General features: G+C 53.7%; 1 protein-coding gene across 3 annotated transcripts; it reads left to right on the top strand.

Moving 5' to 3' along the window:
- The first annotated feature begins 1,009 nt into the window (after window positions 1–1,009).
- On the top strand, window positions 1,010–13,402 carry PYGM (phosphorylase, glycogen, muscle). Of its 3 annotated transcripts, XM_006860966.1 has the most exons (20): window positions 1,058–1,304; window positions 2,237–2,338; window positions 2,423–2,501; window positions 2,578–2,681; window positions 2,977–3,108; window positions 4,236–4,347; window positions 4,443–4,525; window positions 5,400–5,543; window positions 5,779–5,871; window positions 6,067–6,213; window positions 6,332–6,495; window positions 7,003–7,117; window positions 7,617–7,718; window positions 8,049–8,196; window positions 8,485–8,543; window positions 8,670–8,811; window positions 9,221–9,428; window positions 12,496–12,630; window positions 12,808–12,874; window positions 12,998–13,402. In XM_006860966.1, the coding sequence occupies exons 1-20, from the start codon at window positions 1,062–1,064 to the stop codon at window positions 13,145–13,147; spliced, it is 2,529 nt and encodes an 842-aa protein (XP_006861028.1). In that variant the 5' UTR covers window positions 1,058–1,061; the 3' UTR covers window positions 13,148–13,402. The 3 variants fall into 3 exon arrangements, with proteins under 3 accessions (XP_006861030.1, XP_006861028.1, XP_006861029.1); XM_006860967.1 differs by lacking the exon at window positions 2,237–2,338 and having other exon boundaries at window positions 1,062–1,304; XM_006860968.1 differs by lacking the exons at window positions 2,237–2,338; window positions 2,423–2,501 and having other exon boundaries at window positions 1,010–1,304; window positions 2,661–2,681.
- Window positions 13,403–14,219: the final 817 nt, after the last annotated feature.

Genomic DNA, 14,219 nt, shown 5'->3' on the forward strand with positions numbered 1-14,219 from the left:
CAGGACTTTTCTTTTGAAGCACTGCTGAGTGGGTTCGTTTATTGTCACCCAGGGACCTAACTGGACTCAGGGAGACCCAATAGGATTAACCAATCATGACTGTGTGTGTGGTGGTGGGGTACTTCAGTGTCTCCCACCCCTACAGGACTACAGATCCCATGAGCCTTCTTGGCTGGCGGCTGTTGTCCAAAAGCAGGTCTGTAATCTGACCGGCTCTCTCAAAAGGTCACTTCACAGCTGCTTGAGGGACAGCAACAGGGGGATCTCAGAGAAGCTTGCTTGGCTTTGGTGGGGGGGGGTGGCCGTGCCTTAGGCCATTCCCCCCCCCCCCACCTCCTAGGGCCTTGAGTCCTGGTCCCCTGGGTCTCAGGCACCCAGTGAGTGTTCTCCGTGACAGGGTCTACCAATCCTTAGCTTCTGCCCCACTAGCGACACATACAGCCTCCCCACTTCACAGCACCCAAGACCACAGGTCCTCTGTTCTGAGTCTGGTGTGGAGCCCTCTGTGGGGCCACTGAGGTGTTTTGGTCAGGACTGTGTAGCCTGAAGCTTGCCCAGCAACCAAGCCAGCTCTGATGAACGGCCCCTCAGCCCATCCACAACCTGGTTAGGACTCCACAACCCATCCTGGCCTTCAGTTGTAACTCAGGAAAAGGGCTCAGAGAAGGGGAAGACACTATCCAAAGTCACACAGCAAACCAGAGCTCCAGTTAGGTCTTGTGTCTGCCAGGACTTGTCTCCAATCTTGCGGAAGGCAAGGGACAGAAGACCCCACTGTTCAAGGCCTGGAGGAAGTGGGCCATTGCAGGGCTGTAAGCAAGCCTGGCTGGACCCGCCCCTCTCTTCCCCTCCCTTCTTTCCTCCCCTCACCCCCAAAATAGCTCCCAGAGCTGGCTGCCAAGACCCTCCCATCCCATCATGGGGTTGGGGAGGTGGGGCGGGCGCACTGCCCAGAGCTGGGCCTTAAATCCCCCCCTGCTGCCGCTGGCTGGAGGCACCACACGGCCGCCTGTCCACCCTCAGTCCATCTGTCCTGCCTGCCTGCCTGCCTGCCTGCAGTCATGTCCCGGCCCCTGTCAGACCATGACAAAAGGAAGCAGATCAGTGTTCGAGGCCTGGCGGGCGTGGAGAATGTGGCAGACCTGAAGAAGAACTTCAACCGGCATTTGCACTTCACACTGGTCAAGGACCGCAATGTGGCCACCCCCCGAGATTACTACTTCGCTCTGGCCCACACCGTACGTGACCACCTCGTGGGCCGCTGGATCCGCACACAACAGCACTACTACGAGAAAGACCCCAAGGTGCCACTTGGGGCTCCCAGGGCTGGGGGGCTGGGGGACAGGCTTCAGTTTCCCAGGGAGTTGGGAGATTCTGGTTTCCAGAGTGGCAACCCCTTCCTGGGTCTGGGTTTTCCGCAGCAAAATAAAAGTCTGGGGCCAAATGATGCAGGGGTGCCAGGAGCAGTGGGTGCTGAGCACAGCCTAGAGGAAGGGACCTGAGGCAGTGCAGGTTGCAGGCAGAGGCCCAGTGTCCACTCAGAGGGGCTTGGAGGGGCTGCTAGTGGGTAAGAAGCCCCCAGTGGCCTGGGTTGGTCAGAGTGAAAAGGCGTGTGATTGAACATGCACAAGTGTGCGCCCGTGCAGTGGGCAGGGCAAGGCTGGGCAGCTGCGGTAGAGGGATCAAGTGTCTGGTGGGGTCACTGGTAAATGTCAGTAACCTTACACCCCTCCTCCAGGCAGGGGGGGGGTGGCAGGCAGGGAGGGGACCCAGGCCACCAGGAGAGCAGGCACTTCCTGTCAGCATCCTGGACCCTCCTTGGGTCTGAGGCTTCAGGGCCAGGGGGCTGGGCAATGCAAGAATGATGGGCCAGACTCCAACCCTGAGTCACGATGACCTTGAGCGGAGACTTTCTCTCGAGCCTGGGCCCTTTCTCTCTGTGCTGTGAGGTGTTTCTTTGGTTCCTGACCCCATGGGCTGCTGGAGGTAGCTGGGAAGAGCTTCCCTGCTCCAAACACTCTGTCCCCCCAACCCCCTCTCCTTTGATCCTTGCAGCAATCCCACTTTCCAGATGAGAAAAATGAGGCTCAGAGAGCAAAAGGGATTTGTCCAAAGTCAGAGGAAAGCTGGGACCAGATGGAGACAGGAATGGGACATGCTGGGCCTGAGAGTGGCATGGGAGGAGTGAGAGCTCGGGCCCTGACTCCCTCTCTTGCTCACCTATTCCTCTGGGCAGAGAATCTACTACCTGTCGCTGGAATTCTACATGGGTCGGACACTACAAAACACTATGGTGAACCTGGCTTTGGAGAACGCTTGTGATGAAGCCACCTACCAGGTGTGTGTGTGTGTAGGGGGGAGTCAGAAGGGACACCATGGGGACAGATCACCCTGATGGCCCTGCTCCCACCCCATCCTCTAGCTGGGCCTGGACATGGAGGAGCTGGAGGAAATCGAGGAAGATGCAGGGCTGGGCAATGGTGGCCTGGGCCGGCTGGCAGGTAAGTGACATGGGTAGAGAGTGGGCAGAGGCCCTTGGTGCTGGTTCCTGACACCCACCACCCTGATTGCTCCCAGCATGCTTTCTGGACTCCATGGCAACACTGGGCCTGGCAGCCTATGGCTACGGGATCCGCTACGAGTTTGGGATTTTTAACCAGAAGATCTGCGGGGGCTGGCAGGTGAGGAGCGCTGTGGGGGCCCAGTCATGGTGGAAGGAACCCATTGGGCCATCCATCTCCAAAGTTCCAGAGCCAACCCCGCCTCAGTGGGAAGCATCTCGCCCCCTCCCCACAAAATCAGCTGGACACTGTTGGAGTGGGCAACCCCCAACCATGGACAATACAGACTCACACATGTGCACACATGCACGCCCCATCCCCCACCAGATCCCTGCTCCTGCCCTCACCTCACTACAGTCTGAGTGCCTGGCTCTGACCTTGCCTTCTCTCTCCCCTTGACCTGCCTTGGGTTCAGATGGAAGAAGCTGATGACTGGCTTCGCTATGGCAACCCTTGGGAAAAGGCCCGGCCCGAGTTCACGCTGCCCGTTCACTTCTATGGCCGAGTGGAACACACCAACCAGGGGGCCAAGTGGGTAGACACACAGGTGAGGGGGCATCCAGGGAGGGAGGCGGGGAGCTGGTGGGTGAACAGGGAGGAGGAGGAGGAGGTGGGTCCTAGAGGAAGCAGGAAACCAGAAGGAGAGTCTGAAGGCTACTGGACCTTATTTTACAACTGAGAACATTGAGGTTCAGAGATGTTAAGTGACTTACTCAAGGTCACACAGCTGGAACCAGGAGAGGTAGAGGCAGGCTCAGTATAGAGCCCACTCAGGGGTTGGGGAGAGGCTGTCTACCCCAACCAATGCCCCACCCCTTAACTGTCCTGTACATCACAACTAGGGGCTGAACAAGCAGCCAAATAACAGTCCAGAAAGGGGGTTGTGGAAAAAGTGAAGGTCTTGAGAGGGGAATCCATTTGTTCAAGTCACATAGCAAATCAAAGGGAACCTGATGCCAAACCAGGTGCCTGAATCTGGGTTCAGTCAACCCCTCCTGCTGGACTCCACAGAAACCCCTAGGGCATTCAGAACTGAGCAGTTGTTGGACCATAGTCCAGGCTGATATATGGCAAGACAGTTGGCTTCATCTGGTTCTGGTGACTTAGCTGTGTGTTCTTAAGCTAGTCCCTCCCCACTGTGCTTCAATCAGGGCTACTCAGGTACTGGGGATGGAGGATGGTGCCCTGGAAAGGGCCCCCTTGGAGGAATGATGTGTCCCTGGCACCAGGGTAGTAGGCAGATATTGGCAGCAAAGATTGATGCTGCCTAACTATGGGGCAGGGAGCCAGCAATTCATTGCTGCTAATCAGCCCTGTGGTTAGGCCAGGCATCCGTCCCTTGGATGGAACTGACCCCTGGCTCCCCTCGACTCTCGCATGAGTCCAGAGTGTCCATTAGGTTGTGCTTTGCCCAAGTGGACACCCCCAGCCCCATCACTCACTCCTCCACCCGGTGGCCCTCATGACAGCCCCGGGAGGCAGCCGGAGAGTGTGGGAGAGGTGTTGAGTGGTGGATTCTCTTTATAGATGAGGAACAGAGAGGTTATGGGTTTTGCTCATCGTCACCCAGCTAGCAAATGCCAGAGGTGGTGCCGGATCTGAGAGTGGGCAGAGTGCAGGGACAGAGCCAGACACAGGCAGATGTCAAGTCCCTGATACTGGTGCCCCCTGCAGGTGGTACTGGCCATGCCGTATGACACACCTGTACCTGGCTATCGAAACAACATTGTCAACACCATGCGCCTCTGGTCAGCCAAGGCTCCCAATGACTTCAACCTCAAGGACTGTGAGTTGTCTAGCCATCAGCATCAGTAGCCACTGACCCATCCCCTGACCCACACTGAGTCCAAGCCTGACCCTGTCCCCTCTTTTGTTCCTCAGTCAACGTTGGTGGCTACATCCAGGCTGTGCTGGACCGAAACTTGGCTGAGAACATCTCTCGTGTCCTGTACCCCAATGACAATGTGCGTCACCTCCTGGACTGAGGCCCTGGGAGAAGGCAGGGGGCAGGCCACTAGGGAAGGATATCCTATGGCCAGAGCATCTCCCAGACCCCCATGTGCATTGCTCTGTTCCTGGGTCCTTTAAATGGGTGGACCTCTGTGTCCTGAGGGAAGTAGGTGAGGACCCAAGTCATTTTGCAGAGTCTAGTTCCTGGTGTGGCTCTGTAGGATAAGCACTGGACCAAAAGGTCAATTTGAACCAAAAGCTCAGTGGTTCAAACTCACCAGCTGCTCCTCAGAAACCCTATACAGGGTCGTTATGGGTCAGAACCGGCTCAAGAGCACTTAGTAAGAAGTTCCTGGAGAAGGAGCCCTGGTGATGCTGTGGGTTAAGTGTTGGACTGCTAACCACAAGGTCGCTGGTTCAAACCCACCAGCCAGCCGTTTTGTCTGATGCAAAAAGACAAGGCAGTCTGCTCCCATAAAGATTTAGTCTCAGAAACCCTAAGGAGCATTTCTAATCTGTCATAAAATTGCTATGTTGTTGCGTGCTGTAGAGTTGGTTCCAACTCATAGCAACCATGTACAGCGAGTGGCTGAGGATTGGCAGGCAGATTTGAATCAACGACCTTGTCGTTAACAGTCAAATGCTTATCCTACAGCACCACAAGACTGCATAGGGTTGCTGTAGACTTGTTTTGTTGTTGTTGCTTTTTCCTTGGAGATACCCATAATACAGTGGTTCCTTTGTGTCTCCTCCTGACACTGTCCGCCTGGGTCCTGGGGTGGAGACAGTTCAGGGTTTGGATATCTTGGCTGTCCCCTGGCCACACCTACAGCAGCTCTAGGCCACGCCCTGCCTTCCTGACTCCACCCTGCCTCGAATTGTCCCCAGTTTTTCGAAGGGAAGGAGCTTCGACTGAAGCAGGAGTACTTTGTTGTGGCCGCCACACTGCAAGACATCATCCGCCGCTTCAAGTCCTCCAAGTTCGGCTGTCGTGATCCTGTGCGCACGAGCTTTGATGCCTTCCCGGATAAGGTACCAGGCTGTGAGGGGAGGCCCACCCCTTACATCATAGAGTGTGTTCCAGATTCTCCCTCCCATCAATTTGCAGATGTGACTTGACCATGACCCCCAGTCCACAGCCTCCCTCTCCTGCTCCACAGCAGCCTCAGCACAGTCAGAGAACCAGGCCTGGCCCTTGTGGGGGGCTCTGAAGGGCAAGGACTGCATGTATGGACGTCCAGTCTACAGCCCAGCCTCTTCCCCACAGGTGGCCATTCAGCTCAATGACACCCACCCGTCCTTGGCCATTCCGGAACTGATGAGGATTCTAGTGGACCTGGAGCGGCTGGACTGGGACAAGGTGGGCTATAGGCCCCCTTTCTCCTTGGGATCCTCCCTGCGTCAGGGACTTGGTAGACATTTCACTCTCCTCCCAGTTTGGGGACATGGGAGTGGAGCCCCTGCTACACTGTGGGACAGTGAAGCCCAGTGGCCGGAGTCCTGAGTTTGGCCTCTGGGACTTGGGCCCCGGGTCCTCATGCCCCATGTCCGCCAGGCATGGGAAGTGACCGTGAAGACCTGCGCCTACACCAACCACACGGTGCTGCCCGAGGCCCTGGAGCGCTGGCCCGTGCAACTCATGGAGACCCTGCTGCCCCGACACCTCCAGATCGTCTACGAGATCAACCAGCGATTCCTGAACGTGAGCGCGGGGAGGGAGCCAGCCTGGGGCTGGAGGCTGGGGTTGCAGCGCATGGTGTATGGAGCCGGGATGGCCCAGATTCCTGGGTCCTAGCCTTAGCCTGTGTTCTCCGGTGTAGCGGGTGGCAGCTGCGTTCCCAGGTGACGTAGACCGACTGCGGCGCATGTCGCTGGTGGAGGAGGGCGCCGTGAAGCGTATCAACATGGCACACCTGTGCATCGCCGGTTCGCACGCGGTCAACGGGGTGGCTCGAATCCACTCTGAGATCCTCAAGAAAACCATGTGAGCCCCGCCTCCAGGCCCCGCCCCTCGCTCCAGGCCCCGCCCCTCGCTCCAGGCCCCGCCCCCACACTCTTGGGTCCTCGTCGCCCTCCATTTATGGTATTCCCTAACTGGCTCCAGCCACAGGGGTATCGCCCTCTCAAGTTCATAGACCTATCCAGAATAGTCCTGACGCCCAGATGACATTTCTTACACACAGTCCACCTCCTTAGGGCCCCCCTCTTTCTTGTCGCCTTTCAGCAGAGGGTGAGGTGGTGGTGGTGGTGGTGGTTATGTGACATGGAGTTGATTCTGACTCATAGTGACCGAGGCTGGAAATCTTTACAGGAGCAGAACGCCTTATCTTTCTCCCGCGGAACGGTTGGTAGTTTCGAACTCCTAAACTTGAGGGTAGCAGGCCAACCATGCTACCAGAACTCCTTAGAGGGTGGGGTTGTTGTTAGGTGAGGAGGACTTAATTCAACAGTGAGGCAGGCGCGTAGTGATCCTTCCCCACCCATCCTGCAGCTTCAAGGACTTTTACGAGCTGGAGCCTCATAAATTCCAGAATAAGACCAACGGCATCACCCCTCGGCGCTGGCTGGTTCTTTGTAACCCTGGGCTGGCAGAGGTCATCGCTGAGGTAAGAAGTCACTACAAGGGGTCACTACAGGGATTGGCTGGGTAGAGCCACTAGGTTTTTCGTTATACAAGACCTCCTTACTGAAGGTAGAAGTCCATGGTACTGCATTCCCCAAGCCTTGCATCTGCCCAGAAGGAGTGCCGTTTTCTTATTTACATGGGGGTGCCCAGTGAAAGCTCTGGCTGGGAAGGTCAGCATGGTTGCATCCACAGCCTAGTGGAAGGGTCATCACCAGGCTCATCCGAGGGGGTAGAGATCTGGTTGAAAAGGCCTCAAGGTCATTGGCAGCCTGAGGAAGAGATTAGGAAGGTCTGCATGGAATCAGAATTCGAGGTTGGGAGGAGAGGAAGATAGCTGTGCACACACCAGACCCCAGCTGGGCATTCAGAGAGGAAGCGTGGGAGGGCTTCTAGAGCTTTCTGCTGGGTGACTGACCCAAAAGGTACGGGAGGAGGGAAGAAAGGAGGGTGGGTTGGATTGAAGAGCCATCTTCCTGCAGCGCATCGGGGAGGACTATATCTCAGATCTGGACCAGCTGCGCAAACTGCTCTCCTTTGTGGACGACGAAGCCTTTATCCGAGATGTGGCCAAAGTCAAACAGGTGGGGAGGGTTGTCACCTGGGACATCTGTGTGTGGCTGGAATATGTTGCTGGGGTGATGTATCTGGGTGAAGAATAGCAACTAGAACTCATGTCTCCTGCCAACTCCAGGTCATCGGTAGATGCTGCCTGGACTCCATGGTGGAAAGGCATTGTATGAATTTACCAGAAGAGTGCAGACATTGATTAGCAATGTCTGCCCTGGTGTAGCCTTGAAGATGCCAAGTGGGCCTCCTAGCAGCTGTTTACCTGGGCCTTGGTGGATGGAGCTGAGGACTGTGGGATTTCCTGAGGTCTCTTGGTGAGCCCTCTTCCCGTTCCTTGCCTCTAGGAAAACAAGTTGAAGTTCTCTGCATACTTAGAGAAGGAATACAAAGTCCAGATCAACCCTAACTCACTCTTCGATGTCCAGGTGAAGCGGATTCATGAATATAAACGCCAGCTTCTCAACTGCCTCCACGTCATCACCATGTACAACCGTGAGTGACAGCCTGAGCTCCGCCCCTTACTTCTCTCTTCCATGTGCCTCCGGGAGTCAGAGGCTTCTTAGCATCTCTGCTGGCTTCATAACAACTTTGGGAACATGAAATTAACCCCATTTCCCAGATGGGCAAACTGAGCCTCAGAGAGAGGGAAGCAACAGATTCAAGGCCACATAGCAAGGGATTGTCCAAGTCAGCCTCTTGTTTCCCAGCTCGGACCCTGGCTCGATGGATGTTGCCAGACGGAGAAAGCAGGTCGATTTGAGCCCTCGTTTTTTTCCACAGGCATCAAGAAGGAACCCAATTCGTTTTTTGTACCTCGAACTGTGATGATCGGAGGGAAGGTGAGAGACTGGGGCATAACTATTGTTCTGGTCCTTTGATATTCAAGTGGAGGTCAGCCTGACTGGATCACAGGATAAGAACTCAGGCTTAGGACTGTGGTGCTAACCTCAGATTGTGCCCCACAGGCTGCACCTGGCTACCATATGGCCAAGATGATCATCAAACTCATCACGGCCATTGGGGATGTGGTCAACCATGACCCGGTGGTGGGAGACCGCCTCCGCGTGATCTTCCTGGAGAACTACCGAGTCTCGCTGGCTGAGAAAGGTGGGGGCTGCCAACAGTGATCCTAGGAAGCTCCAGTTAGTTCAGTCTCCAGAAGAATCTGGAGAGGACAAGGCTTACCATGAGGTCCGTCCCACACTGCAATCCACAAGCCGTCCCCAAGGCTCTTCCTGAGGTGGATTTTTTGGTAGTACAGGGTGAAATTTGAATGAGGTGGTGCCCTTCAGATCACATTATCAATGGGAGGAATCTAGGTTGGCTCTTACATGTTCAAGAACCCATAAGAGATGGGGGTGAGGTGGTGTGGGATGGGAACTCGGTTGGTGAAGAATATAGGATTGGACTAGAATCTGAATCTGGCTATGCCTAGGACCAGCCTAACCCCTAAGTCCCAGCTTGAGTGGGCTCTTCCCTGAGCTCATTGTGTCCCCTGCTGGTCCTGTCCCCACAGTGATCCCAGCTTCGGACCTCTCCGAGCAGATCTCCACTGCAGGCACCGAGGCCTCAGGCACTGGTAACATGAAGTTCATGCTCAATGGGGCTCTGACCATTGGCACCATGGATGGAGCCAATGTGGAGATGGCAGAAGAGGCGGGCGAGGAGAACTTCTTCATCTTTGGCATGAGGGTGGAGGATGTGGACAAACTTGACCAGAGAGGGTATGGAGGTCAAGGACTCCTAAGTTCAGGGTCCATGGGCAGGAGGAGAGGGATGCTTGGGAAGGCTGATTTAGTTTCTATAGCCATTCATGTCAGGCAGGCAAGCCTGTGAGGTGCTTGCTATACAACAAATAAGTTAGTTAGTGAAATGGGGGTGGGGGTGGGGGGAAGTAATCTAAAACTGGAGGAAAAGGAAGAGAAATCCTAAGAGAGAATATTATTCCTGGAATTGGAAGTAGTTTTGAAATTCTTAGCTCCCTGGTAGCCATAGCATAAGAAATATATGAGTATAGTAGTTACAATAATTATGCTTATGGTTAGAAACACATTTCTTCAGATACGACATTTCCCTGGCATTTCAGTTTTAAAATTTGGTTTGAAAGGCGATTTTTTTCCTTATAAAAGTAATATATATCAATTAATTTGAATAATGAAAACCACAAAGAATAAAATAACTATTATTCATAAGCCTATTCTCCAGATATAAAGCCAGTGTTCACTTTTTCTACCTGGGAGTCCTGATTCAATCTTTGGCTAATGGACCTCAGGGCAGCCGCCATCGGTCTGTCAGAGACGGCTTCCGTGTTACCACACTGAACAAGTTTCAGTGGAACCTTCGTATCAGTGAGAAAGAGCTGGCAACCTAGTTCTGGAAACATCAGTCACTGAAAACTATGGATCACAGATGATCTGACCCCATTGTGCAAGGGGTCATCAGGAGGGCAACTGACAAAACCAACAATATGGTTTTAAAAAATTAGCAACATGTGTGCCATTTTGAATCTTATTTAACAGTAACGAAGTATTTCCTATGTCACTAAACAGTCTTCAAAATATATTAAATGTATGCATAACGTTCCATCAGATGAACATTATGCATATTTATCAGTGAAAAAGAGGCAGACCCCCAGCGAGATGGACTGACATAGTGGTAACAACAGTGGACTCAAATGTAACGTAGAACCTGGCAGTGTTTCCTTATGTTGTACATGGAACTGATTTGATGACACCTAACAGCATCAACAACATATGGTTAGACAGGAAGGTTAATTTCATGTTTGTTACTCTAACACATTCTAATGAGCAACTGTTTACATCTCTGACCACTTACTCCTTCAGATCATTATTAGAAGGGGTCTTTCTGAGAGCAAAAAAAAGTACGGACTTTTTGAAGTCCTTGACACACATTGCCAAGTTGCTTTGCAGAAAATTAATACCCATTTATACACTTCCACTAACAGCTTACAAGAGCTGGCATTGAGTTCTGGAAGTGATTTCATCTGTGAGATTTGGCTGGAAAGTTCAAACTTGGTCCTTCGGGCAGAAGGAAGTCATGTAATGTTTTGAATGAGGTTTGACATATTCTGAACTAAAATTCAGAAAAAACAATTCTAGTTATAGGATGGAGATCGCGGATTAGTTGGGGGCCAGAGTGGAGGTGGAGACTCACCTGAAGAAAGCTAAGCTGAAGGTGGAATTTAAAGGTGCTCTGGTAGCGTAGTGGTTACCAATTGGGCTGCGAACTGCAAAGTCAGCAGTTCGAAACTACCAGCTGCTCCAGGGGAGAAAGATGAGGCTTTCTGCTCCCGTTAAGATTTACAGCCTCGGAAGCCCTGCGAAACCCTGTACAGGGTCACTATGAGTCAGAATCAACTCCATGGCACTCAACAACCACAACAATGGAAGAGGCCTTGGTGTGTGGTTGTCTCGTTGAAGTGGGTATGAGAAGGAGATGGGCCTGGCCTTGTGAAGGGATGGCTCAGAAAACAGAACTCTAGCAGGAAAACTGGTGCTAGGGAAGGCAATATGCTCAGGTAACAAGCTGAAATTAAGAACATACCTGTTAATTCCTCCAGAAGTTTGAGGGTGAGACTGGGGCTGGACTGGGTATGCTGTTAATATTAGTTACCATCGAGTTACACCAACTCATGTACAACAGAACCAAATATTTCCCAGGCCTGGACCATCTTCACAATTACTGATATGCTGTGCCCACCCTGTATTTCAAGTGGTTTCAGTGTAGGGGGCTGACTGCCCAGCACCTTATCGGACAATATTCTGTTGAGATCATAGGATTTATATTGGCTGATTTTTGGTAGTCTGGAAGCACCCCTGAAACCTGTCCACAATGGGTGTTTGAGATATCAGTGTCATAGCTTGATACGTTGTGAAGTGCCATCGAGCAGGTTCCGACGCATAGTGACCTTGTGTAGGGTTTCCTAGGAATGGTTGATGAGTTTGAACCACTGAACTTGTGGTTCAAACCAACCTTGTGGTCCAGTGCATTATTCTGCAGTGCCACACCAGGACTCCATATAGCTGGATATGTTGTTGTTGTTAAGTGCCATTGAGTCGATTCTGATCCATAGCGACCCTGTGCAGGGTTTCCGAGGCGTGGCTGGTGAGCTTGAACCGCTGATCTTGTGGTTCAAACCAACTTTGCAGTCCAGCGCTTTAACCCACAAGCGCCACACCAGCAGGACTGCATAGCTTGTTATAGTGGGTGAGAAAAGCCATTCAGAGGACAAGCCAACCCGCAGGAGACTATGGTGTGTGGTGTGTCACACAGACTGCTTACTTTGGCATTTGACTCTGACGTGAACTTTTCTGTCCTCTCTGGACCTCAGCTTCCTCATCTACACAGTATGGTGACAAGTCAAGCAGAAAAGGGAGGGAACTGCAAGGAAGGTTAGGGAAGGAGCTAAGAGGGGCTGTGGCAATTCCAGGGTGTCCAGCTGCAGGTTGGGCCTGGGTTCTGACTTTACAGTTTGAAATAACAACAACAAACAAACCCAACCCAATCCGTTGCCATTAAGTCCAACTCAGGGACCCTGTAGGACAACATAGAACTGCCTCCCCTCGTGGGGTTTCCAAGGCTGTAATCTTTATGGAAGCCAACTGCTACAGCTTTCTCCTTTGGAGTCTAATCGCCAATCTTTGGGTTAGCAATGGAGTGCTGTAGCCACCGCACCACCAGGGCTCCTTCCACGGCTTGTGATGCCTTTACTTTTTAGAAGGGGAGCCAGGACTCCTTTCTAGGGTGCTGACCACAGCTCTGTTCTCGCAGGTACAATGCCCAGGAGTATTACGACCGCATCCCCGAGCTCCGGCAGATCATCGAGCAGCTGAGCAGCGGTTTCTTCTCCCCCAAACAACCCGACCTGTTCAAGGACATTGTCAACATGCTCATGCACCATGACCGGTGAGCTTCGCCTGGCTGGAACTGCAGAGGTTCCAGCAAGGTGGGGAGGCTAGGCAGGGATACAGGACAGCTGGGAACCAGACTCACTCCCCAAGCCCCAAGCTGTGAGTCGGGGGGAACCTGAGGTGGGGTGTCCCTTGCTCTCCTGGAGCTTCTTGCCTCTCCACCGCCCTCCAGGTTTAAAGTCTTTGCGGATTATGAAGACTACATAAAATGCCAGGAGAAAGTCAGTGCCCTGTACAAGGTGAGGGGGCTTGGTCTGTGGGCAGTAGGCCTAGATGGCCTTGGCCATCCAGAGGCTGAAGGTAGGACTTCTGGTTCCTCTGCCGGCTGGCCAGTGTACCCAAAGCTCTCTCTTGGCTTGTAGAACCCAAGAGAGTGGACGAGGATGGTGATTCGGAACATAGCCACCTCCGGCAAGTTCTCCAGTGACCGTACCATCGCCCAGTATGCCCGAGAGATCTGGGGGGTAGAACCTTCCCACCAGCGCCTGCCAGCTCCTGATGAAGCCATCTGAGCCTCCAGACCAGACCCCAACCAGCCCGAGTGGGTGTTCAATCCTTTGGGCCAGCCCCAGCTCCTAGTCCAGAGACTAGGAGTCCTGACTCAGGCCTCTAAGCCCTCTCCTGTTACTCCCTTTTCCCCCACCTTGAGGTCCTGGTGTCCAGCGTGATTTAGGACCGAGCCCTGCTTCCCACCCGTGGTCTCTTGACCCCTCTACTATTTATGGGGTCTGATAGCTGCACCCACTTCCCAATAAAATGGTTCTCCTCCTAGTCTTCTTACTCGTCATTCTTGTGGGAAATATTTTTAGCACTTGGAGGGCACAGCAGTTGCACAGACACCCCCTCACCCCACACACCCCCACCCCCACCCCCGCCCTCTGCAGGTGCATCCCCTCAGAACAAGAGGCCGTGGGAGACCTGGGGGGCGGGGCCTGGGACTGGGCAGCCGTCCCCCTCTTCGCCTTTTTTTCTAGTGCTGTGTCCATACTAGGTCAGCGGCCAGGCAGGCTGGCCGAGGGCGGGGCGTGCGCCTGGGTGGGGCCTACGGGGCTAGGAGTCGACTGGGTCTCAGGCCTCGGGGACTACAAAAGATCCACAAGGTGGGAGTCAGGGACCGAGAGGAGCCTACAATTGCTTGGCTCCGCCTTCAGACACGCCCACTGCGGCTTTAGGGTCTCTTAGCAGGTGACTCGAGTCCGCTGAAAGCCCGAGTGTATCAGCGTGGGGGACACTCAGAGCATCTAGGCTCAGCCACTGACACACCCTCCTCACTATAGGGAAACAGTCATAAAAGGGTCTGTTTCTAGGCCTCACATTACAAATGAGAGGTGTGGGGGGAGTCCCGCTTCCCCGGGAAGGGAGGGGCTAGCTTCGGGAGGGAGGGAGGTTTGGGGTCGGTGGTTTCACAGTGAGTGTGTCTGAACCCAAACGGCCGGAAACTGTTAGCAGCTCCTCTAACCCTGGCTGATGGGGACCCCAACCGCCTGTGGCTGCCCCTCCCTGGTTCCCTCCAGTCGAGGCCCAGGCATTCAGTCTCCAAGCAGCGGAAACTACCCCTCTCCATCAAGCCCTGGGGAGCCAGGC

This window comes from Chrysochloris asiatica, unplaced genomic scaffold, assembly GCF_000296735.1.
Source record: "Chrysochloris asiatica unplaced genomic scaffold, ChrAsi1.0 scaffold00040, whole genome shotgun sequence".
In the NCBI taxonomy this organism is placed as follows: Eukaryota; Metazoa; Chordata; class Mammalia; order Afrosoricida; family Chrysochloridae; genus Chrysochloris; species Chrysochloris asiatica.

What these genes read in the sequence shown, in the direction of transcription:
- PYGM (XM_006860966.1), top strand. Translation starts at nt 1,062, where the DNA reads ATGTCCCGGCCCCTGTCAGACCATGACAAAAGGAAGCAGATCAGTGTT. An exon ending in AGCGGCTGGACTGGGACAAG is followed by an intron (nt 5,872 to 6,066) that starts GTGGGCTATAGG and finishes CATGTCCGCCAG; the next exon opens with GCATGGGAAGTGACCGTGAA. An exon ending in ATGCTCATGCACCATGACCG is followed by an intron (nt 12,631 to 12,807) that starts GTGAGCTTCGCC and finishes ACCGCCCTCCAG; the next exon opens with GTTTAAAGTCTTTGCGGATT.